This window comes from Pteropus medius, unplaced genomic scaffold, assembly GCF_902729225.1.
Source record: "Pteropus medius unplaced genomic scaffold, Ma_sr-lr_union100, whole genome shotgun sequence".
NCBI classification, from domain to species: Eukaryota; Metazoa; Chordata; class Mammalia; order Chiroptera; family Pteropodidae; genus Pteropus; species Pteropus medius.
Genome location: NW_024349798.1, coordinates 5,353,086 through 5,378,068, shown reverse-complemented (window position 1 = coordinate 5,378,068; position 24,983 = coordinate 5,353,086). Strand labels below are relative to the sequence as shown.

Genomic DNA, 24,983 nt, shown 5'->3' with positions numbered 1-24,983 from the left:
GTTCCTACTTTTTAAGAAGGCTGAAAAATCATTTGGACAAAACGAAAATTAATATACTATTTACAACTGTAGAGTTACGGGTTTAAGTACTGCAAACATGCTACTGTAAGCAAAGATGCTATGGTGAATAGTGTTTAGGCCCATTCAGAACACTTTGAGCACTCTGCACAATTATGTTTAGTGTGTCGTTATTATTTATAATTAAACTTGTTGCAAAAAAAAAAGATTAATTAGATCCACACAATACAGCAAGATAAATAACAGGACAGTCAAGAGGGAGGGAGGTGTGTAAAATGCATATTTTCACGTCTACAGACTTTCTAGTGTTGGGCTGCAGATTTAGATCCAATCTCTTCAGAATTCATTTTGAAGAGAACGACTGGTTACAAGATTTGGTGAATTAGTGTGTCAGAGGTGGCTAATTGTCCCCTCGTGTCCATTGTGCCACTCCCCCTCCTCCATTTTTTTTTTTTAAATAACTGCTTTATCATATCTTGTAGTAACACAACCTCACCCCCTATAGTAGGCAAATAGCTGTCAAGCTAGGTTTGTATTTCTTGGTCTCCTTTGGGCAAGGTGAGGTTATATGCCAAAGTTTTTACCAATAGACAAGAGGGAAAATGATGTAGGCAACTTGTCCTCAAAAGGAAATTGCTTAAATGTTAAAATTGGTGAAACTCGGTGAAAGGTACATAGGTGTTTACTACATTATTCTTTCAAATTCTCAGAAGGTTTGAACATTTTTAAATAAAAAGATGGATTTAAAAAAGGAAATTGCTTTCCTTCCTTGTCTTCTTTTTTTTCCCTTTCCCCATGTTGTCATCCATGGATGCAGGTTAAGCCCCTTCAATCACACGAGAGACAAACCTTATGTAGGTCTTTGCTACTCAAAGTGTGATCCAAGAGCATCAGCATCACCTGCGAGGTTGTTAAAAATGCAGAACCTCAGGCCTCACCCAGATTGACTGAATCGGAATTTGCTTTTAACTGAGAATCTGCATTTAGTAGGATCCCTAGGTGATTTATATGCATATTAAAGTTTGAGAAGTACTGCCTAGGTGATGACAGAGTAATAATATTCTGTTGGTTCTAGGGTTCAGTGTACAGATGAGGTTAAGATGAGTTTAAGATGAACTGTCAAAACTGAGAAGGGCATATATATCCATTAGAACTTTATAAACACTCTTTTAAAACACAAATGAGAAAGTAATAATGATCATTACTTTCCCAGGGCTCACTATGAGCCAGGCACTGTGTTAAGCATCTTACACAGGATCTCATTTATCTTCAGGACAATTGTTTCAGTTAGGTGCCACGGTTTTACAAGGGATATTCAAGGTAGCTGTCCTCTTAAAAAATAATAATAATAAAGCCTCTCCCACTGTGTGGGTGATATTGACTCCACCCCACAAATGGTCCCTAATTGACCTATCCAATTAGAGTCAGCACATTCTCCTTGGCTCCCTGATTGGCTCAGATAACTCAGTAAGTGGGAGAGACATCTGCTGGTTACAGGGATTGGTTCAGAAAAGGTCTAATCAGGACCGAGCTCAGTACTGATTGGTTCTCCTAGTCTTTGCATTCTTGGGTCCTTTTTCTCTCTCTGGTATGTTTTGAGATATTTCTTCCACATCATCTAACAGACCACTGGCTCTGTGATAACCAGCCTCTCCTTCAATTTATCTATTGAACTTAAAAAAACAAAACAACAACAACAACAAAAAACATGCTTTTCAGTTCAAGAAAGTTTTGCTACAATCACATCTCCTCCAGTTATTGTATTGGGGCAAAGCTGTCATTTGTCACTTCCAGAAGTTCTGTCTCATCAGGAATGGCCTATTCTAAGAGTTCTGCCCGCTCCTCCTCCCTCTGGCTGCAAGATCTCTTCAGGTGTATTATTACTTTTCTATTGCCTGCTCCTGGGTCTTTTTACCCTCTGGCCATGGTCAAGCAGAGAGATACCTAGAGGCACTACCAGTGGGCAAAGCCAGCAGTCTCTACTCCTGTAGTCTAGCCAAGATGCTGAGTAGAGGCAGCCCTTTATGGAGCACTTAAAAGAAAAACCCTCAATTCTTGCCTCCTCAGGTGCAGAACCCTCTTCTAGCTTTAGAGATAGGGAGATAATCAGGCTTCTGTGGGCCAGGCAGAGCAGCAAGCTACCATACACATGGGCAGACTCTACCCTTCCAGAGCCTTGGCTTAGTTACTCTGCTAATTATGAAGTAATACATACTGTAACAAATAAGAATTAACTTTTTCTGCTGTTCCATGAATATCCAAGGCCAAGATCGCTCCAAAAATTAAGGCATATTAATTTTCAGCTCTCCCATCTTGTCCCCAGGCTCTCAGCTGGCCTACAGGGGAACAAAGTCAGGTACTGCTCTCTTACACCAACCTGGGTGATTGTACTGCCTAGGGCCTTACTCGCTGCTCCATCAGTAGATGGACTGGGGTTGGGGTGAGGGGACAGCAGGGACTGGTGATCAAGTTTACCCACCAATACTCAGACATTCGGGTTATAAACAGTATTGCACTAATAGCCTTATACAGAAACCTGCACACGTTTCAATTATTCCTGTAGGGAAAATTCCTAGAATGTTGGTTTTCAATTTGGAAACAAACCCCACATTGCCTGCCAGAAAGATCTTACTAGTTTATTCTCACACCAAGAGTGAAAAGGCTCCTGTCCCACACAACCTCACCAATATGGGGGTATTATTCCTTACTTCTCTGCAATCTAGGTGAAAAAGATCTATTTTGATGTGTTATTTCTTAATAAGTATGATCACTTTTTCCTATTTTATTAATCATTTATGTTTCTTTTTATATGAGTTTTACAGATGTTTACAGATGATACTTTGATTTAACCTGGGGGATTTTCTGACATGAGCATTTTTAAAGAAATATGCATGTCCGTGGTAAATTTTAAAAAGCAGAACAAAAGGATATGTGGAAAAGTAAGTTTCTCTCCCTCTGACTCTAAGTACCAGAGTTCTCCAGGTAACCATTTCTACCAGTGTCTGGGATCTTCTCAGGGGTCTTATTTATAAGAACAAGCAATATGACATTTTTATAAATAAAGAGCGAGTATGAGTGAGATGAGGGCTGCACTTGGATAGCAGATTGTTTTCCTTCCTTTTTCCCTCACAGGGATCCAAGCACTATGCCAGGAGCCGTGGGTATAATGGTTACTGAAATACATTCTCTGCCTTTGAGGAGATGTGTGCTCACAAAATGCTTTGATAAAGATTTCAACAGAGGTATTTACAATGACATGTGAGTGAACATATATTTGATAAGTGTCTGCTACATGCTACATACTTTACTACAGTCCTTCCTGAATGTCCTGTCCTCATTTACTTTCCCAACAACCCTGAAAGGTAGGTATTGTTGTCTCATTTTACAGATGATGAAAAACACCCACCCACCAGGCCTTTATAGCATGCAGAATGAAGCTTTTCTCTCCAGAGGCACCATGAAGGATGATAGCCAAGATACAAACAAGTTCATCATTTAAAGCCATGATGCCTTCTCTTGGATCCTAATTTTCCTCCCTCACCAAGGAGGACAGTTGAGTTTCTAAAAGCAGCCTTTCCAGGAAGACCCTGAAAACATTTTTCCACAGTTCCGCAAACAGATTGTGAACAAGTCATTTCATGGCAAGCCCTGTAGACAGCCAGCTTGCTAACCAGCATCTGCTCTAAGAGGATGCTGGACCACCTTGGGAGCACTCCCAGGAAAAGAGAAAGGCTCCATGACACTGGCTTGAAGCGGAGTAGATTATTCTGACTCATGATTCTGAAAGGTTTATTAACATTTGCATGGATCAAAGCCAGTACAACCAAGATCCAAATATTCTGTTTCCAAAGAAATTTCCTTTTGTTGTAAAATGATGCAAGTGTATGACTTGGATCACCAAAGATGATACCCATGACAGAGGTGGTAGAGATAGTTACAATCATTATTCTTATTTTGCAGAACTTGTAGCCATTTAGCCTGGACTCAGAGAGCCAGGCCAGTATATTGGGACGGTCTGGGTCTCCACTTATATTGTCAGTGTACTCTGAAACTGGACTTACCAGTCAAACTCACAAAAGATTGAGGCTTAAACCAAATGCTTCCAAATGCTTGTTTACTTGTTTATTAAGAGTCGTTGGAATACATGTATCCCTGTTCTGGACACTTCTTCCTCTATTAGTGTTCCTTGGGACACTAGATTGCCAACCAGAAAGTTCTTGGTGAGCAGGGTATAAAAGGAAGGAAAATGGAGAATCTTTAGGGAGCTCTTTTACTCAGGCTACAGTACAACACAACAGACTCTTCTCTAGTGTCAGGAATGCTTATCCCACAAGTCCAGTGTTCCTTGTGTCTGAGCCATGCTGTAAGAGCTGCCAGACTCCTGCTGACTCTTCAAACTAGGCCCCCTGTAAATACATTCCTTTTCAGGTCCATAAATCATACCTTGATTAACTTTCTAGGCTTTGCTTAAGCTTACTGATGTCTACAGAAATAGGATTTTATCACCATTTTCTCAGTTTAATTTTCAAAATCCAGCATTATTGCCCTCTTCCAAGTTCTTGGGAAACACCTCACTGTAGGAAGCATTATGTGGACTACACTGATGTATCTGATTGCAAAAGCACCAATATATAATTTTATTTAAAACCTTTTCAATTATAAAGCTCTACTTTTTGAGCACTTCTTTTATGCTAAATGTTGTGTAACATATTATCTCATTTAATCATCCCAACAATCATGTGAGGTAGTTATAATCATTACTTCTATTTTGCAGATATGGAATCTGAGGCTTATAGAGGTTAAATGATTAATCTAAGATGTTAGGGCTGTTAGGAGCAATTTCAACCCAGGAAATCTAAATCCAGAGCCTTGGCTTAATTACTCTGATAATTATGGAAGAAATATGTACTTACTTTAACAAATAAGAAAAAGAAAAGTATAAAGAAGAAAAACTTACCCTTGGCTCATCATCCAAAGATAACCACTCACCATTAGTATGTCTATTATAATTTTAATAATTATAATGGCATTTTATATACAATTTTATATCTCATTTTTAAACTTATAATGGAAGCATTTCCATGTAATTAAAAACTCCTTATAAATATCTTAATTGGCTACAATATTTCCTCCTGGGAAAGAGGAAAAAAACTTAGACATTATATCTTTTCCAATTTTTCTCTACTGTAAATAATTTTGAAATTAACTTCTTCACAGTTTTCCATACATTTCCATTCATCTTTTTCCATTTTCAACGTATTTCCTTAGGATAACATGGCACTTACTGCCAGTTGCCCTCTATGTCTACTTTTTCCTTCTCCCTCATTGTAATAGAATTTGTTCTTTTTAGATGGGCATTGACAACTCAGAATAAACACATACAATGCTTCCTAGCCTCCCTTGAGCTATGTGGTTATGGGACCATGTGACTAAGTTCTAGCTAATGGACTATGAAGAGAAGTGACAGGTGCAACCTCTAAGTTCTGCCCTGAAAAAGAACGAACATGCCCTCTCTTTCCTCTTGCTGCTGGCTGCAATGCAGATGTGGTAACACGCCATAATGGACTAAAGCCATAAAAGAAAACACCCTAAGGACAATGGAGCACAAATCAGAAGGATCCTGAGTTCCTAACAACTTTCAAGAGCACAGCTGTCATACTAGGTTGGGTTATATGTGAGAGAAAAATATATTTCTATTTGTTTAAGCCAATATTATTTTTGGTCTCTTTGTATAGTTAGTGAAACCAGATGCCCAATTAATACAGATGATTTTTAAGAATTAGATTTACAGGGACAAATGGTATGAAGAGTTTTAAATATCATGACGCATACAGTATGAACAAATTACTTTATAAAAGAATATATTGATTTACCCACTTACTAGCAGTATAAAAACACTTGATTCACTAAATCCTCTCTATTGTTCAGTATTAATAACTTAAAAAATATTGACTAAGAAAATGGATTTCATTTGAGTAGGTTTCTCTATGACAGCATCATACACAGCAGGACATAGTGGGCTTTGACTGACACCCTGGAACTCTTTTCTCCACTCTGGCTGGCTCAGTGCCTCATTCCTTTAGGAACTGCCTTTCTGTATGCTACAGGGGAGAAAGAGGCAAGGCCATCACTTCATTCCTAGCCAGCTCTCTCTGTAAGTCCTAGGCTAGTTGTCTCAATTAAACCCCTGATCTCAGCTCTCAATCTGATGGGCCCTCTGGGAAAAATGTAGTTCTCTTACATACTATACAAGCCTTTGTTTCTTCTCCACCCTCTCTGTGTCTAACCTGAATTTTCTGTATATCTCATTGCCCTCCAGGATTCTCTGGTTGTAGTTTCCATTCTATTCTATAATCAGTATCAGTAGGTCCGTACTCTTTGGATGCATCCCTAGCCTCTGCAGCTAAAAAAGAATTCTGCTAGAATTGACATGGAGCAAAGCCAGTTTCTGGCAATGGGATTAATGTATTCAGGGTACATTTTAGAGCCCCGGGCTTCTTTCTGATGAAGGAACTGCTGCCCAGCTAGAGGTGATCCTAGTTTAAAAATCATGAGAGCCTCTTGTTCTTGGTAAATTAAATCCTGCAGGTATGAACTGCAGCCATCGTTCCCTTAATTAGAGACTAGGTACTAGTGAACCTAGCTTTTTAACTGCTCAGTCAGGCATTCTGGATATCTGTGAGAAAAGCCCCTTGTTGATGCTGGGAAAAAAGATAAACTTGCTTCTCTAGACTCCACTAGTACACCGTGAGAAGGTCCTGCCAATTTCCCATTAATAATAACATCTCATGAAGGATACACTAAAGGCCGTAAGAACCAGAGACATACATATTTGTAAGTAATGGACCCTAAAAAGCAGTACCACCTGGGAGTATTAAAAATACCCGACCCACTAAACAATTAATTCTGGAAATCAAGTTTTAAATTACCAAGGAAAAAATATATATATACTGAGGAGTAAACAGTGGTAATATCTGAGTGGTACAAATGTGGTGCCTTTATTTTCTCTTTTTTTCTTATCTGCATTTTCTAAATTTCTAAAATGCACATATACTGGTTGTTACAGCTCTCCTTGCTTTCTGAAAACCCACTCTTCCCTTTGGGCATACAGTCTTGTCTCTTCACCTCCCAAATTCCACAGGCCTGCAGCCTTCCCCAGCATGGCCTGTCTCCTTCTAAAATGTCCTTTCAATAAATCTTACTTTTTCTAAAAAAATAAAAAATAAAATAAAAATGCACATATACTGTGTTTTAAATAATAATAATTTATTTTTAATTTTAAAAAAGATAATGTGATCTTCAGAGAGAAAGTAGATGTTTGACGATAACAATAATCTGTACGTTTTAATGTTCTCTGCTGAGGTCCCTCAGCAGAGGTCCCTCAGCAGAGAACATTAAAACGTACAGATTATTGTTATCGTCATGTTAAAGGCTATAATGAAGAAACTTGTCAAAAGGTTGTGGCAGAAGGATTTTAAAAGTTTTGATGATTAAAATATTTTGCTTGAACATATAATAGATATATAGTTGAACATCTCTGATTTTTATAAATCAAGTTAGGCATATAACTTGGTCTTACTTTTTAGTCTTGGTATACCTTAGATATTATATCTTATCTCTTTACTTTTATCAAGATCAAGTTTTCAAGCTTCTTTCTCGATCTACTTAGTTTGGTAGTTTGAAGGTCTAGGGAAGATTTTATTTCCTCTTCCATTTCAGAGGTAATCCTCTCTCTCTGGTTAGCCATTCAGTTTATACCATAGGCTTTATTTCTAGCTACTGGAAGCTGTTTTATCTGTCTGTAATAATGAGAACATGGTTCAAAGGAAAGGGTCATGAGAGCCTTTCATTTTTGGTGAAAGGGCCAAAAATCACAATTAGGAGAATCTCAGCCCTAAATGAGACATACCTGAAAAGAGAATACCATTAAATGTACATACAGGGAAGAGGGGAAAGGGGACTACTTGAGCAACACAGTGACTCTGTGATGGCCACGCTTTTGGTTTAGACCAATATATACCAGGCTGTTAGTTCTTCTTAACCATTTATGCTTTGGATTGGCTTATCCTGTAGGGAAGTTTATCATTCCTACACCTGTCCTTTAAACACCTTTCTCCTAACTCCTGGGACCCCCAGATACATCTTTTGTGACCCATTCCCACAAGGCCTAAGTCTTACTAATTGTCTACAGATGTCACTTTGACAGATACTGTTAGTTACCTGACATCTATTCTTTTTCTTTTCCAAGAGAGGCCTGATTTTGTGCAAGTAGGTGGTAAAGAGAGGCTGAGTCCTTCCCACAGTGAACCATGATTGGTCAAAGCCAATTATGGTAAGTAGTCTTTTTACTCTTGATAATGGCTGGTTTAGCACAGGTACAAAACACAATGCATTGTTACCTCCATCAACATGCCAAGGATGGCACAGGAGAAATATGAAAGCATTGAGACCTTGCTGGTGTCATTGAACCACTGAATTAACAAACCTGTAACTGCCTTACATTTGAACATGGTTTTGTTGGATTTTCAGTTACCTGAGGTGGAAACTATCCTGATATTCCACCAAATCCCAAAAGTTATTTTGTGAGTTTTGATAACGTTTTTTTCAATAACCATGCAACCATTCCTTAAGTAACTTTTTAACTAAAGGCACACGCCTGGCACTAGAAAAAGAAAATATATTGAGACTCACTCAGAATTTTCTATTAAGGCACCTATCACCCTTGTTTTTTCAAACAAACACCTCTGTAAACTGAAAACTTCTTTGAAATTCTAAGGAGAGGCTGAGCTCTTTGAAGTTTAAGAAAGCAAAGTTGTATTTTGGCCAGGAGAACCCAAGAATTAGTGGCAGAACTTGGGGAAGGGGTTCAATTTTTAAATTCCAAATCCCTACACCACAGCACCCAGTGTCAACGTGGAAAATATGTGGCACTGGGGCAGGTCGAACGTGAAGTATTAGGAAGCATACAAAGTCCGGACGATGGAAATCGATGGCTCTGAGCCTGATTTCAGTTGGGCTGCAGCCGCGGGGCTCAATGCTCCAATACACTGGGTCGGAGGCTAGCAACCCAGCCTAAGCCGATCTGAACTCTGTCCACGCGGAAGACAACCCTTTACATTTCATGTACCCACAGTCAGCGCCAGAAGACACAGCGGACTACTCAGGCCAAGACTAGGTCCCGCACTCATGGCCACTCATTCACCTCACCCCGGCTGGACCCAAGTTTCGGTATCGATAATCTTTCAGGTTCTGGAGTCTCCCTGTCTTCTTAATTTCCTTCTTCCCTGAAACATTACATCCCTCCAGAGTCATCGTAACACTCTACTTCATCCGGTTGGCCGGCACAGAGCTCACCAGGGAGACCCAGGCAGCGGAACCGGAAATGCTTGCTTGGGAGACCGGAAAGAAAACTACGTCTCCCAGCATGCCCTGCGAGCCACGGGTTCGTTGGTCAACACGCGAGAAGAACTGTTTCCCGCGGTCACGGTGGCCAATCACAGGGCAGGGCTGCGTATATGTAAGCGGGTGACCGTTTCTTCCGGCTTTCGGGTCAGCTCCAGCATTGGGAAGGTTGTGTTTGTGGGATGCTTACGGTGGTGGCGGTTTGTGGTCTTGAGTCTCGATTAGGGTTCACTTCCTGCTGCTCCTGCCTGGGTAGCGGGAGGTTTTCTAAGATCATTAGTTCCTGAGCGGTAACTGGGGACCAGCCGGCCCTGAGTTAGGCCCTTTTGTGGCTGGGCCGGAGAGAGGAGTCGTTGGGGAAATGAGGGAACCTGAGGATGCATGGAGGAGCTTCACAGCCGAACTGGCCTTCTAAGGACTATTCTCGTTCTTCCCAGCTCTATCCCGAAGTCCCTTTGGCGTCCTGAAGAAGGCACTCCCGCCCCGCGAGATGGCGTCCCCGCTCCAGACAGTTGGGGCCCAGGTAAGACCCGGTCTCTTTTCGCGGTCCAAGTTTCGGTCGCCATTTCTGGCCTCTGGCCTCCTTTAGAAGAAGGTATGCCCTACGTGATGGGAAGGCCTCTGATCTTCAAATAGCCCTTTCACCAAGCTGTCTTCACTCCTAGGCCAGGCACTAAGGAAAAATGGCTTATCAAATTCTTACTTTCAGAACCACCACCTGGGAGCAGGGCCCATAGAAGTTTGTAACAGAGTACTTCAAAATGTCTTCTGCTCAAATTACAGATTTCTAGACTTCATTCCACACCTGTTGATAAACACAAACAAAAATCCCAGGTGATTCTTAATCACACTGAAGTTACGTTGATTTATAGGACTGGTAAACTTAGAGATGGAGGAATAGGCCTGGATGTGATGCTACAGTGAGCTTAGGAATGAGTGTCATATGGCAGAAGAAGAGGGACTAGCAAAGGGAAGGTTGTTGAGAGAATACTGGAATCCCTATCCCTTTCGTGATTATTCCTGGGCTGCTCAGTCTTCTGTCCCTTAGAGCATACTTAATGTTCTCCACAGTTGTTCCCTCATCTTTTCTAGTAGTCTTTTCTGGAACTTCTCACAGTTTACCATCTTGGTCCTTATACCACTGCCTCAGAAATTATGTCTATTTTTACTACCTCCTTCCTGATTCCCACCATCAGCCCTTAGAATCCATTTATACCCCATTCCCCCATCCCCAGCTCTCAGGAACCTTTTACACCAAGCCCTTTCCTCCCTTTCATCTGATGTTTCTATCTCTTCTTGGCCTTCCTAGACTGAAGAGGTTGCATTTGGGCCTCTTGTCCTGAGGCGGGCTCTCTTTGTTTCAGGGACCAATGCTCTTTGAGGATCTGGCTGTGTATTTTTCTCAAGAGGAAAGTGTGAGTCTGCACCCTGCCCTGAGGTCCCTCAGCAGAGACACCACACCGGAGTGTTTCGAGGGTATGGCCTTGATGGGTAAGGCAATTATTTTTTTTGCATTTTGGAATTTTGGTCAGTCCTATGATTAGGATTTCATGTCTCATCCACGTGTTGGTGTCGGGGAGCAGGACCTATCCCTGGGTGATTGATGTGGATGTTATAAGAACCTGCATGACAGCGCAATTTTTAAAGGATGAGATGACTTTTAAAAGATAAAAATCCCGTCTAATACTGTAGCTGTGGTTTTGCATGAGACATGGCAGTACCTGGTTATCTTCCCAAATATTTGTTACAGTCAATTCACAATTTGACTTGTTAAATCCCATAATATATAGTATAGGTTACTATCACTTGCTGAAGATTAGAAATTGATTTATTCTCAAGAGGGTGCTATGCCTTTCTCACCTAAGGGGAACTCTATGCAGAAATGTTTCTGTAATTGAGTAGCTTTTATCCCTGACTAGGGTTGACTATTTGAGACTATCCCATAATTGATATTTTATCCCATAACTGCTTCTGCCTTCATGTTCATGTTTTCCTCTACTTTCTTGTATATATGAAGTATATTTATAATAGTGAGTAACATTCTACTAGTTTTATCATCTGTGTCATTTCTAGGTCTGTTTCTGTAGATTGATTTTGCTCCTAGATATGGATCATATTTTTCTGATTTTTTACATGCCTGGTAATTTTTGATTGGATGCTGGACATTGTGAGTTTTATGTTGTTGGATGCTGGCTTTTGTTGTATTTTTAAAAATGTTTTGGTCTTTGTCGTGGGGTGTATTTAAGTTATTTGAGATCAATACGATCCTTTCAAGGTTTGTTTTTTGCTTTGTGAGGGTATATTCATAGCAACCTTTAGCCTAGGGCTGATTTGGCCAGCTGCTGAGGCTTTGTCTTTCTGAGGATACTGCCCAGTGCCCTATGTATACGGCGCGGAGTGGGGAGGTGGGAGGAGTCTTTCCACTTTGGTTGGTGGGAACATGAACTATTGAACTGTTATGTGAACTCTGGAGATTGTTCTGTCTATTCTTTTTTAATGGTTCTTTCCCTGGCCTGGGGTAGTTTTTTTATGTGTACTTTCAGATTAGTATTTAGCCATGGTCTTAAGCGGACCCCATCTAGATACCTAGAACTCTCTGCTTGGACCCATGCTTCTTCTCTGATACTTTGCTGTCAAATTGTAGCCATGTTGGCATTGCTGAACTTGGTCTCCTCAAATCAACAAAACCATTGGGTACTGTCTGGATTCCTACACAATGCACTGCAGCCCAGAAACCCTTTTCAGGCAGCGAGCTAGGGCAATCACAGGATTGCTTCTTTGGAAGGAATGACCACTTTTGTATTGATATATTGGCTTTATAAATTAAGAATGTTTGGAAAAATATTAAAAAGAAGTGCTTTTTGGCAGGCCCAAGTTTTATTATCCATCCTAGCAATGAGACCGGTTATTATTTCACTGTGGTTTGTATAGCAGCTCTACCTTGATCTTTCCTTGATGAAAGGTAAAGAAATTTTGGAGAACTCTCTTGGTGACAATAAAATGACCTGACTTAGTTGTAGCTATTTTCCGATTCTTCCCCTCACAGGCTCATCTAGAACTAGATCCTTTGGAAAGTCACTTGGCTCCCAGTTTTGTAGACTATCAATTTCTGAGTTATAGGATAAAGTATCTACAATTTCTCAGTCTTATGTGAACTTAGCTTGTTCTTTCCTCAGTACCACTTCAGGATGTTTTTTATGTTTTGTTATGTTTTGTTTTTATCAACAGGGAGGGGAGGCAAGATTGAGAATAATCAGCAGCTAAATCTAAAATCTATGGGAATTGATGAGCTTCCCCTAGAAAAATACTCCACTGCTGTGCCCCTTGTCTGTTACCCAGAAAAATCCTCTGAGGATGGAGTCCTTGAAAGCAAAATATCAGGTGGAACTTCTGCTTACAAGAAAAGGTTCATAAGCCTTTTAGTTACCATTGAAAACCACACCCCCTTAATAGAACTATCTCAGTGTTTAGGAACCAAAGCACTTTCTGAAATTCTCGAATTTCCCCACGAAGAAGCCAGAAATTCATATAAGTGTCCTGAGTGTGACCAAAGCTTCAATGATAATTCCTACCTTGTTTTGCATCAGAAAACTCATTCAGGAGAGAAAAAGCATAAATGTGATGCCCGTGGGAAGATTTTCAACCATAGAGCCAACCTGAGGTCACACAGGAGAATCCATATCGGCAAGAGGCCTTATAAGTGTTCTGAGTGCAGTAGCAGCTTCCGCCAGCAGTCATATCTCTCTCGGCACATGAATGTCCACATTAAAGAGAAAGCCTACACATGTGGCATACGTGGGAAAGGTTTTACATGTCCCCCTGGATTGTCACAGCATCTGAAAACCCACGATGCCAAAAAAGCCTATGAATGTACCAACTCTGGTAAATATTTTGGTCAGAAAACAAATCTTGCTTTGCATGAGAAGCATGAGGTGGCTTTGCACACATCAGCTACCCAATACCAGTATATTCAGTGTACGAAATGCTTCAGGCAGCCCTCACATCTTTCCCTCCCTGAGAAGGACCACCAGGACAACTCTGAATACTGCAGTGATTGTAGGGAAAACTTACTTTTGTTTTCAAAGTCCAAACCCTTAAAATGTCCTGAATGTATGATGACCTTTCTTCATATGTCTGAGCTTATTTCCCATCAGAACATTCATAAGGAGGAAAAGTCCCATAAATGCAAGACACGTGGAAAAAGTTTTATTTTGGATTCAGACCTTGCATGCCACCAGGAGAGCCACGCAAGAGAGGAACCTTTTAAATGTTCTGTGTGTGGAAAAAGTTTCAAGTTGAATATACATCTCATTACTCATCAGCGAACTCATTCGAAAAACATCATGTAAATATAGCAAATTTTCATTAATGCTTGTGTTTTTCGGTATACTAAAAATTGGGAAACAGTTACCCTTTATGTGCCAGGCATTGTGCTAAGCACTTTACATACATTCCATGTAATAATATGTCATTTAATTTTCACTACACCCTTGATTTAGGCACTATGATTTCTATTTTATAGTTGAAGCATAAACAATGTTACAGCTAGTGAGTGAAGCCAGGATTCTGATTAATTACTGTTTAAATTTCATTTGTACGAGTTGGAAAATGATAATTTTTTTAAAATTCAACTTTCATTAAAATGAAGGTTATTTAATTTTGTTTACATGGTTTCTAAGTGAATTTTAGAGAATTTATTTTTTTGCCAGTTCTGCAGATATAGTATCTAGGAAAGTTAAGTACTTTAATATCTGTGTTATACTTGTTTTTGCTATTACTCTCAATGTAATATTTGTATGAGATTGTTATTGTTTTACTCATGAATTTCTAGAAGGGTTTAGAAGCTTTTTTTCCCTTTGTGTGAAAAGTTCCCAAATGGGAGGACTAGTTGGTGTCATAATGGCTATTAGCATCCATGGTGTTCCTGTTCTTAGATCTGATGCTGTTGGCCGTTGTGATTCAAGTGTTTGCAAGAAATTTTGGCACTCTGACAATAGCCCTTCTGGTGCCTGGATTTGATCAAGGGAAAGATACTTTCTCCTCTAAGAGGATTTACTTCCAAGTTTCTACTGAAGCATAATATTACCAGCCTTGCTATTTAGTGAGCATGCTAAGCACTTTAGGTATATTATGTAATTTAATCTTCAGAATAAATATGTGACAGGACTATCATTTCATAAATGAGAAAACTGAAGCCCATGGAGGGTAAAGTCAGTACCTTGCTCAAGTCACAAAAATAGCAATGTGCTGAAGCTGGCATTTAGCCTTAGGTCTTTCTGACACTGAAGGCTGTGCATTCTGTGACACTTGTGTTATATGTTAGCATTCATTTTACATGTTAATACCACAAACATCCGAGAAGGCTGAGACAGGTGAGTAAGGATGGAGGCTACCCTGTACACATGCATCCTAGGACAGGTTCGTATTCCCTTTGTGCTTTATCCCAAGCCTGACTTACACGAATGGTTATAAAACAACAGAAAGACTCTCCAGGACTTCAAATTCAAACTCATCCCTATGATCAGATCAGAGATTACAAACTCTACAGAGTACAGTCCATATAGTTTTAGTTGGATTTTGGTTTAAAAGAAAAATTCCTTCCTCTCCAAAGAAGAGACATATAGGAATTGTTAGAGTTTAACCAAAATACTTGATAATACATAGGTCTTTAGATACTGCTGAGACATAAATATTGGAGCACAATATTGTTGTGGAACGGTTATTGTTAAAGAACCAGTCAGTCTTGTAAATATATGTTCATACAGAATTTCTTTTTAAAGCAAAATTGTGTACCTGTCAGCAAAACAGCATTTAAGTAGGCTTTTGATTGGGATGTAAGAATGGTCTTATTCTATTTAAATAGTGTATATGTACAGCACTTACTAAAATGGGATTCTCACTGGGAAACCTCATGAGCAGTAGGACTAAGTGGATGGAAAGTAGTACCTTGAAGATGTGGTCTTTCTACAGAACCGCAGAGGAGTGAATATTCAGAAATATGCTGGCTATTGCTGGAAGCTCTTAACATTGGTTTGAGGCAGGAAGATGCTGTTGATGAGTAAGGAAAATGGAAACCAATAGCCTTAACACAGCTTACCCACTCCTTTTCCCTTTTGTTGTTCTTGCTAGTTTCTTGTTTGTGGATCCAGTTGAGACCCTGTGCTCAACATGTCAAGGTCACACTTCACTCTTTGTTTCTGATGTCTCTAAAGATACAGGACACCAGTCCGCCAGGATTTCAGGGTCTTAAAAAAGCAAGATCTTGAGGTTTTTCTTTAGCAGGTCTCTTCGAGGTTCTCAGAATTGTGTAGAAAGATGGTCTCCAGTTAGATTTCTTATCAGCTGGCTCTGGATATAATGATCTTTGCTAAATATCAAAAAGCACTGTCTCCCTGTTCTGCTTCTGCCTTCGGTGGGAGCAGCTGGCACAGTGCTTCATCAGCACATGTTAGAGGCTCTCATAGTTCAGTTGACTGAAGAGTTAGTTGGGGAAAGAGGCCATTAGCAGAGTTGCTGCAGAAAGAAGTAGGAAAGATCATTTGAGAAGGTGCTTGGATAGAATGGGGCTGACAAAAGATGGTAGCCATCATTCTTTCCTTTGCTCCTAAGAAAGTATAGGAAAAGGTGAGATTTATGCCAAAAATGCTCTCTGCACCTCAATATGGAAAGTCACTTTCACAATTAACTTCAGGTTTTACATTTTTCTTTATTTTCCAGATTTTAGAAGATTATGCCAAATCTCCATAAGATTAGAAAAATAGCACTTTTACAAAAACATTAATATAAATATGAGTGTAATTGCCTCTTTGATAGTGTTAATGATTGCCATGCAGAAAAATTTAAAGCCCTGAGTGTTACTGTGAAAGGCATATTTTCAGTTGCTGCCATATTGTATACTTACACCTAAACCTTGATGTAATTCAGGCTGCTCTGAGAGCCCAAGTAGTTGAAAAGGTCAGTGTCCACCAGTAAGCTCCATGCTGTTTTTTCAATAATTATAGCTTTTCACCCTCCTGTTTACAGTATCAACTGATGAAGATAGGTTCCACACATTGTCAGAAGTATTAGCCTACCATGTTAGTATGAACAAATACTGGATAAAAGTTAATATAGGCATGAAAAACTACATGCAGGAGCTTATTGGTATGAATGATTGGTTCACTACATTTGTTGCAGCATGGATGTTGACACACTATGCAGAGTGAAAACTTTGTACTGAAGAAATTGGTGAACAAATTTCTTGTTTTTTTGTTGATGGAGTGTTGAAAATGTGTACCAAACAAGTTCTTAATGTGATTGCCAGAATATTAGGGCCTGTAATAGCCATCATTGATGAAAACAGTATTACTCCAACAGAATTCAGGTGTCAACGGTTTACATTTTGTAATTAAATTATGGAATCTAGTTGTTACTCTTGAAACAGTTGGACTCAAAGTTTTGTTTAGAACTTTGTTGTAATAGGTAATAGTCTATTTGCATCTCCCCATTTAACATAGAAAATGACTAACTCAGTAATTCAGGGAGTTAAAACTAAAAGCAAATGACATTTCACAGTGAATGCTGTTTTGAGTCCGACTCCTGATATAATTAATTGGCACTGATGTAATGAGTGTAGCATGTCATACAATCTGACACAGATTTTGCTCAAAGTAACCTGCAAATTCACTGCACGTATGTACAAAGTAGGTTATAGTTTATCTGAGCAGTCTATTTTGAATTGTTCATTAAACTTGTTATCCCTATAGAATTTCAATAAGAAAATGTTTTTGCTTTGACCATCTGTTTAAAAAGTAACTAGAAGTGTGTATATTCATGTTTTAGTTTTGTAGATTTAGAGTGCTATTGATCTGATTATAGTATGACTACCCATCTTTTCAGGCCCATTTGACTTCAGGTGTTTTGTCTTTTATTTTTTGACATCCTACTTGTATTAACAGTCTGGGGAGGGTGGGAATATGACCTAAGTATATTTACAGAAACCTGAGAATATACTGCAATCTCTAGTTCGTTCGGATACCTCAGAAGTATGTTTATTGAATGCACTTGTACTGTTTATGTTTTTACTGGTTTTGATGTATTTTCATCAAACTTAGCTCTAGATTTCAAGCTCTTACTAGGCAGTGATAATGTCTTTCTGATGTACAATTTGACATCTAATAAATGCTTTTTTTTATGATGATCGTAATGAGTTGGAACTTTTTTTTTTTTACACTTAAGTGATTTTCGATGGTAATTACGTGAATTTTGAAGACTTGCGGGATTGTGATTTGGAGAAAGTGACTTCGAGCCATTTAATAATGGCGCTAAAGTCGTTTGTTCCCCGTAACTCAAGTAAATTTCAGCGCAGTTCCGAGAGACAGCACTTGACCTTTAGTTCCCTTCCCGTGTTTGCCCCATGGCGGAGGTACAGGACCTGGTTCCTCCAGGTACGAAGGGCAGCGACTGCCCGCTTGGGTCGCCGCGTGGAGCAGGGGGTGGGAGATGGGGATGAGCTGAGTAGCGTACTCTGAAAGCTTGGCACAGGCTGGAGCTGGAGAGGTCCCCCAGCCCACGATCTTCCTCCATCCCCTCATGCCGGCGGAAATGTCAACGAGATGAGATGAGGTACGCTAGAGCGGCCTGCAAAGCTAGGAACCGAAAGTCATGCGCTCACTTCCGGCTCCCTCCTTGGGAGGTTCCGCTAGCAGGCTCCACTGGGCTCCGACCCCCATCACCCTCCTGAGGCTGTCTCAACAGAAGTCAACCGCGAGGGCTAAAGCATTTGCCGAGGGGTTTCCTCAGCCCTCTTTCTGTGCATCAGCGGGATGGTAACGCCGGTTTGACTGTCGATGGCCAGCCCGAATCCGTCCTGCAACTGTAGGCACGGAACCGGAGAAGGAATCCTGCACTACCTGCTGGGCCCTACCCACGCTTTGGCAATGCGAAGCTGCCTGTGTGTCTCTGGCGTGTTGAAAGGCTTGTTGCTTTGTGCTTCTCAGTTGCCCTGGGTGGAGTATCTTCTCTCTAGAACCAGCGCCAGCCTCCTCATCTGTTTTCTGTGTGCCCCGCAGCAGAATTCTAACATGCTGCTTGTGTATCTTGGGCTCTTCTGAGTATATGGTCCCCTGCCCCCATTGAACTTAGCCATTTCCATGACTACAAAGACTTCACTTTATATCTAGCCCAGATTTCTCCTCCCCTGCTCCCTAGATCTCTATATTCAAGTGCCTACGAGAGATCTTACTTTAGATGTCTCTGAGGCATCCAAACATGCCCCAAATCGAACTCATGCTTTTAAGCCCATGATTTGTTTGCCTCCAGTATGAGGCGCCAAATCCACACAATTGCTCACGCTACCAACAACAGTCCATCTTCTTCCAATACTCATCCATTCCATCAAGTCCTGTTGCTTCTCAAAAATGTCTCTCAAACCTGACAACTTCTGCCTCCACTGTCTCTACCCTATTTAGCAGTACTCACCTGGGATTACTGAAATAGCTCTTTATCCTGTCATACCACTCTTGTTTTCTGCCAGCACAACCAGCACATCTGATTATGTCACCATCCAATGTGACATCTTCCACTGGCTTCCCATTGTCTGATAACGTCCAAATTTTTCAATGCAACAGAGGAGAAGACTTGAACAAATTGGGTCTACATCTTACTGCCTTGAACCTTCTGGGAGTTAGTGTTAGTATTCATAGTAGCTTACATCAGTGGCCCAGAGGGTACCTAGCCCAGTAACATCATTGCTGTGCTGTTTCCACCCTAGAAGTCCCCTCAGGGACAAGGGCCCAGGGTGGGCAGAATGGTGCTACACCACTAGGCTGCCCAGGAAATTCGAAGAGAGGGAACTGCTGACACCTTGAATACCATGGAAGACAAAGGACTTAGCCAGCAGGTCCACATTTCAGTTAGAAGTGTCATTTGACTTATTTGACTCATGAGCCCATCCCTAAGCTAACCTCTGTGGCCATATAGAGCAGACTGGCCAGGCCTGGTTTGCATGTCTCTCCTGGAGCTGTAGTTGGGGTCAGCCCCAGCAAAATCACATGGCTGAAGTGTGATGGAAAATGTAACTCTCTAAGGGTTACTTAGGATACTGTAAGAAGAAGAGAGATTGGGTGTTGGGGTCAAAAGTAACATAAATCAAAGTAGATAATCAGATGATTAGAGTAGTGAAGAAAATGGCTAGCACTAGTCAAGTACTTATGTGCCAGGCCCTCCTGTGCTATACACTTTTCCTGGATTATTTCACCATTATCATCATTTTACATATGCAGAAAATGGGACTGGATTGTAGGATATGTTGGGAAGTAGGAGTCTAAGATGCATTGTCGAGAGTGTGCTGTAAATTCACCCAGCTTCCTATGTTTTGTGCAAACACCAGAAAATGACCTAGTCTCAGTTTTCTCAAATGCCAAAGACTAATCATGAAGTCCACCTCAAATCGTGTAAGAGTGAAGGGAGAGTCTGTAGGTGTATCTCTGAGGAATAATTACTGTCATTGAGTGACTGTGCTGACAGGAGAATGCTGGAGGGCCCTGACCTTCTTTTTTCAAGTTCAGCCTTCCCCAGTCATTCATATTTCAAGATGACTGTTTAAGTTTCTTTCTTAGTAGTCATCATTGCAGTTTCATATTTGTTTATTTTATTCATGTCTATTTCCCCCTTCTGACTGGGCTTTCTAAGATAGCATGCACATTGTCTGGTCTCACCATAGTACCCCAAGCACCTTATGGTGCCTGGAGCACGGTAGGCATTCAATAAATATTTGTCACAAGAGTGAACGAATTTAATGAATGAACCTTCAGGACAGCTTTTTAGCTTCAGGCCTAAAGTCCCCAGCAAGCAAGCGTACGAGACGCCTCCCAGTGGAGCGGGATGCAGTTAGAACTCCATTTCCCAGAGGGTTCCACAGTGACCCGGCCCCTCTTCACAATGACATTTATGTCAGGCAATAGGAGACAAGGCTTCCTCAGGTTGGGCATGGACAGCCCAATCAGAGAGGAATGAACAAAGTACTTCCTGTCAAGGTCCCACCCCTCAAACTCAACCTCTACATGCAGGTGCCTGTACCCAATTCACCAAGCATGTTCCAAGCCCGGCAGAGGAGACAAGGCCCTCGGCTTTCTGCTCCTTGGGCCAGTTTGGCGGCCATCTGCATCCCAATGGGCCACCCCCGGGTGAAAGGCACCCTGGTTCGGCAGTGAGACAGGAAGGCAGAGACAGGGTTTCCATGTGATCTGCGTTGTAGGGATAAATCTGCAGTAAAATGTCGTGGATTGGGACCATCCGGATACATCAGACGTTCATGAAGTTGTTGTAATAGAGCTAGTGGGAGATGAGGACATGTAGTAGGGGTCATAGGAATGAGGAAGAAGGGAAGACTTTGAGACAGATTTGGGAGGCATAAGTAACGATTTGGTGGGGTGACTGGGTGACCTGAAGGTTGGTAGGTTTGTGGAGAGACCTCTTGTCTCATGAGTTTACAGTTTTTCTAAACTTTTGAGAGATGCTTTAACACAAAGGAGGGTGACATTGCAGCTATGGTAAGGGCTATAGAGAAGAGGTACATTACACTAAGAGGGATTTCACTTGACTAGGAAGGTCTGGGAACCCATTTTCTTCTGAGGAGAGCTGGGGGCTACACAATGACCTGGAGTTTATTGGTTGGGGACTTCTGTTAAGGGGATAGGGCAGTGGGCTGAAACCTCCAGTGGAGAACCTTACAAGGGTCTCAGCTGACCCCATGTATCATAAGCTTTTCCTGCTCACCTCTGTACTATCTTTCCAGGGAAAAACAGCCAGAAATTGAAGGACCCAGATGCCCAACCACACTTTTCAGAGAGACAGAGTGACGTACCTAGGTCTAATCCCAGCTCGTATGGGGCTGTTCCCTAAGCCCTAAGATGGCTGTAAACTGGGGTGCCCTGGACCTCCCCATCTCCCAGAACTGGAAAGCCTCCTGATAAAAGACACCACCCTGATGGGTGGGAATCCAACCTAGACATCCACGATCCTGGTCCTGAAACACTTCATGCTCATCTTGTCAGCCCAGCTAGGATGAATAGTCTTTTGAGATACAACTGTCCTATCCTCTCCACCTGCCTCAGGAGGTCCCCTACTCTCTACAAGCAAACTTCTCCATCAGAGAGAACTTTCTCCTTGGCTCCGATATCCCTTTCCTAAGGGCACATATCTGACTTCTTTTGTGATCTATAACCTCTGATTACTCCACAAAGAGGACTCTTACTGTCCTCTTCTAGAACAGAACCTCTTTCCTAGGGAATTATCCTGCTCAGTGCTGTATATGCCTCAGAACTAGACATACAGGGGCATGCTCTCCAGAGATGTCTGGATCCTCAAATGTTTTACTTCGCCTTCATCCTGAAAACACACCTCCCTGGTGGACTCCATCCCTGCAAAGAAGTTAAGACTGATGAATTTTTGCCAAGCCTTCATGTAGGGTATTCTAGAGGCTATAACATGACCCCCCTCATGCCCATCACCTTTCCAAGGTATTCACAGAAGCAAGCAGGGCCCCGGAGGTAAAGGCCTGTATACAGGCTGAAAGTCCAGCATCTTAGAACTTAAAACAATGACGACAGCCCCCAAATGAAATGTTGCACCTTGTAAAGTGGCAAGTTTCCCACCTATGAAAATATCTAACAAGATCTTGGATGACAGTCTATTAGGGTGTGGTAGAGGGATCTATGCAACAGGTAGAATATTGACAATCTTGGTTTTTCTTCCAGCAATAGGTTATGATTTTGAAAATATTTGTAAAGAGAAATGTGGGGTAGTCAGAAGCAGACTTGATCACCCTCCCAGTTTTGCTGTGGAGGGTGCAGACTTGCTCATTGGACTACACTTCTAGTGGTGGCTGGACCAGACCTATGAGAGCCACCCCGAGGAGGGACAAAGCCTCTTGAGGAATAAGGCATTTATGCTTTGCGGAACCTTTGCTTTAGAATACTAATGCTAGGGTACTCACCATGTTGGAAGCACATAACTTAGATCCTCTCATTTAAACCTTATAAAGTTGAAGGAACAGATTTGAAAGGGGAGCTAGAGCCAGGATTGGATCTAGGTCTGTCCAAAGCCAACATTCATGCACACTTGGTGCTATGCTCTGAATGTCTGTGACCCTACACCCCCACCTCAATTCATATACTGAAATCCTAACTCCCAAAGATGATGGTATTAGGAGGTGGGGTCTTTGGGAGGTACCTAGGTCTTGAGGGTAGAGCCCTCAGGAATGGGATTATAGCCTTATAAAAGTGACCCCAGAGAGCTCACTTGCCCCTCCCACCATGTGAGGACACAGAGAAGACCAGGAAGAGGGCTCTCATCATGTCACCTAATCATGCTGACATCTTGATCTTAGAGTTCCAAGACTCCAGAACTGTGAGAAATTAACATCTGTTGTTTATAAGCCACTGAGTCTATGGTATTTTGTTATGGCAGCCTGCGCAAACTAAAACACTTGGTTATGCTGAACTGCCTCCAGATGCTCCTTTCTTAGAGTTCTCTAAAAGGTAAAACAAGGGCCTTAAAACCTTCCTCAGGACATTGTCTTCAGACTGAACACCCACACTCCACATGAACAATAGTTCTTTGCAGTGTCACTTCCTGGGCTCTGCCATTTCCTAAGATTGTGTCACGCTCAGAATCCATCAACTCAGGCCTTCCCTCTTGATGAAAGCTCACTGCTCCTGCCCTCTCCCCACAAGGCTGAATTCTCAGTACAGGTGTTTCCTCCTGCCTCCCGCCCCCATGCCCATGGCCCATACCTTTGTCCTGACATCTCCCAGTGGGACCCAGGTGAGCCCTAATTTGTAACCATCTTTGGATGGTCTGCCTGCCCTAAAGCTGCTCCCCTTGGGGATGCTCTCCCTCTACCACGTGGGTCTCCTTGCCCCTAACCCTTTGCTCCCATCTCCTAGGGCAAGCCCTTCCCTAGACCTCTATACCTATTCCTGCTTGAAGGTACTGTGGGAACACTAATGTATGGTGCCACTCTCATAAGACTCTGGGCCCTCTGACAAACTTTTCATTGGGTTTTTGAAAATAATGTATTCATAAAAAGTAAAGAGCACATTATTCACAATGGGCAAAAGGTGGAAACGACCCCAAAGTCCATTGACAAATGAATGGTTAACAAAATAGGCTCCATACAATGGAATATTATTCAGCTTTAAAAAATAAATTCAGACACATGCTACAACATGAATGAAACCTGAGGACATTATACTAAGAGAAATAAGCTAGTTACAAAAAGACAAATACTGTATGATTCCACTTATGAGGTACCTAGAGTAGGCAACTTCATAGAGACAGAAAGTGGAATGATGGCTGCACAACAATGTGAAAGTACTTAACGCCACTGAATTGTACACTTTAAATAGTTTAAATGGTAATTTTTAGGTTATGTATATTTTACCACCACCACAACAAAAAATAAATTTTAAAAAGCCAATGGAAAAAAAAGTAAGGAGTAGCATTAGGACCATGGAAAAAGGGAGTGTATCTGCTTTGGGGCACGTCTTTCTAGGATACCAATTTTATTCATAAACAGCCCTTTGGAGAAATTTTTCTCCCTTTCCAGGATATTCTCTACTGTGGCCAGTGTAAGCCAAATCTAGGAAAACATACCATCTCCTCCCTCGAATCCCTGAGGTCTCTACTTATTCCAGGCATAAGTATTTGGATTTGAATTGCTGACAGGCAGAGATTTCAAGATGCTCAGTTTTACTTTATTTTATTTATTATTATTATTATTATTATTATTATTATTATTATTATTTATGCCTATAGCACCTGGTCTTCCTAGGTGGTCTCCCATCCAAGTACTAACCAGGCCTGACCCTGCTTAGCTTCCAAGATCAGACATTGGGCTTGTTCAGGGTGGCATGGCTGTAGACCATGGACCATGATCCACTGGGGCGTGATCCCAGGACCTTCTGCGTGTAAAGCAGACATGCTAACCGCTATACTATGGAACCACGTCCATGCTCAGTTTTACTTGATGCATAATTTATCTTCCTTTTATATGACACTTCCCAGAAAACAAAACGCTTTCACGTAGATGTGTTCACTTCGCCAGTCATGTGTGGTTAGGCAAAAGAGAGCTTCCTATTTCCAGTGAAGGAAAAAGGCCTGGCAAATTTAAGTGACACATCCAGGCCTAGGAGCTGGAGAATGACAGAGCTGAGTACAAAATCATCCCTTGGTCTTAGCTTAGTACAAAGTCCACTCCTCTGGTTTGTTTACGGAGCTGCCTCCAATCTGACTAAGCCCAAGTCACCCCCCAGGAACAAGATAGGTTCTTGGGGTTCCTCTAGCTGGCTCTGCCCTTATTTGGTCCCGAATGAATTTCTAGATCCAGGGATGACATTTGGAGAACACTATTTAATCACTATTTTTTAATCACGGTTTTAATCACTATTCAGGAATTGTGACTGTATTGGTCACTTTTGTATTTTGGCAGGTGACAGCTACTTTAAAGAGATGTATTACAATTATGCAAAAAAGTATATTACTGTAGAATGGGAGAAAATATTTGCAAGTCATATATCTGA

The 24,983-nt window shown here is 41.3% G+C and overlaps 1 protein-coding gene and 1 pseudogene across 16 annotated transcripts in view; one reads left to right on the top strand and one right to left on the bottom strand.

Moving 5' to 3' along the window:
- Window positions 1-9,501: 9,501 nt before the first annotated feature.
- Window positions 9,502-24,983, top strand: part of ZNF597 (zinc finger protein 597) — a 63,679-nt gene continuing 48,197 nt past the window's right edge. For 9 of the 16 annotated variants that reach the window (XR_005657820.1, XR_005657816.1, XR_005657814.1 and 6 more), the window contains exons 1-2: window positions 9,527-9,943; window positions 10,785-10,911. Coding sequence is in view for 4 of the 16 variants with exons in the window: in XM_039885145.1 (XP_039741079.1) it covers window positions 9,911-9,943; window positions 10,785-10,911; window positions 12,649-13,769 (1,281 nt within the window). In the remaining 12 variants the exon portion in view is untranslated. Of the gene's footprint in view, window positions 9,944-10,784; window positions 10,912-12,648; window positions 14,052-24,983 lie in introns of those variants that run through there. The other 7 variants (XM_039885145.1, XM_039885146.1, XM_039885147.1 and 4 more) reach the window with 7 other exon arrangements.
- On the bottom strand, window positions 24,211-24,326 carry LOC120620656 (uncharacterized; annotated as a pseudogene).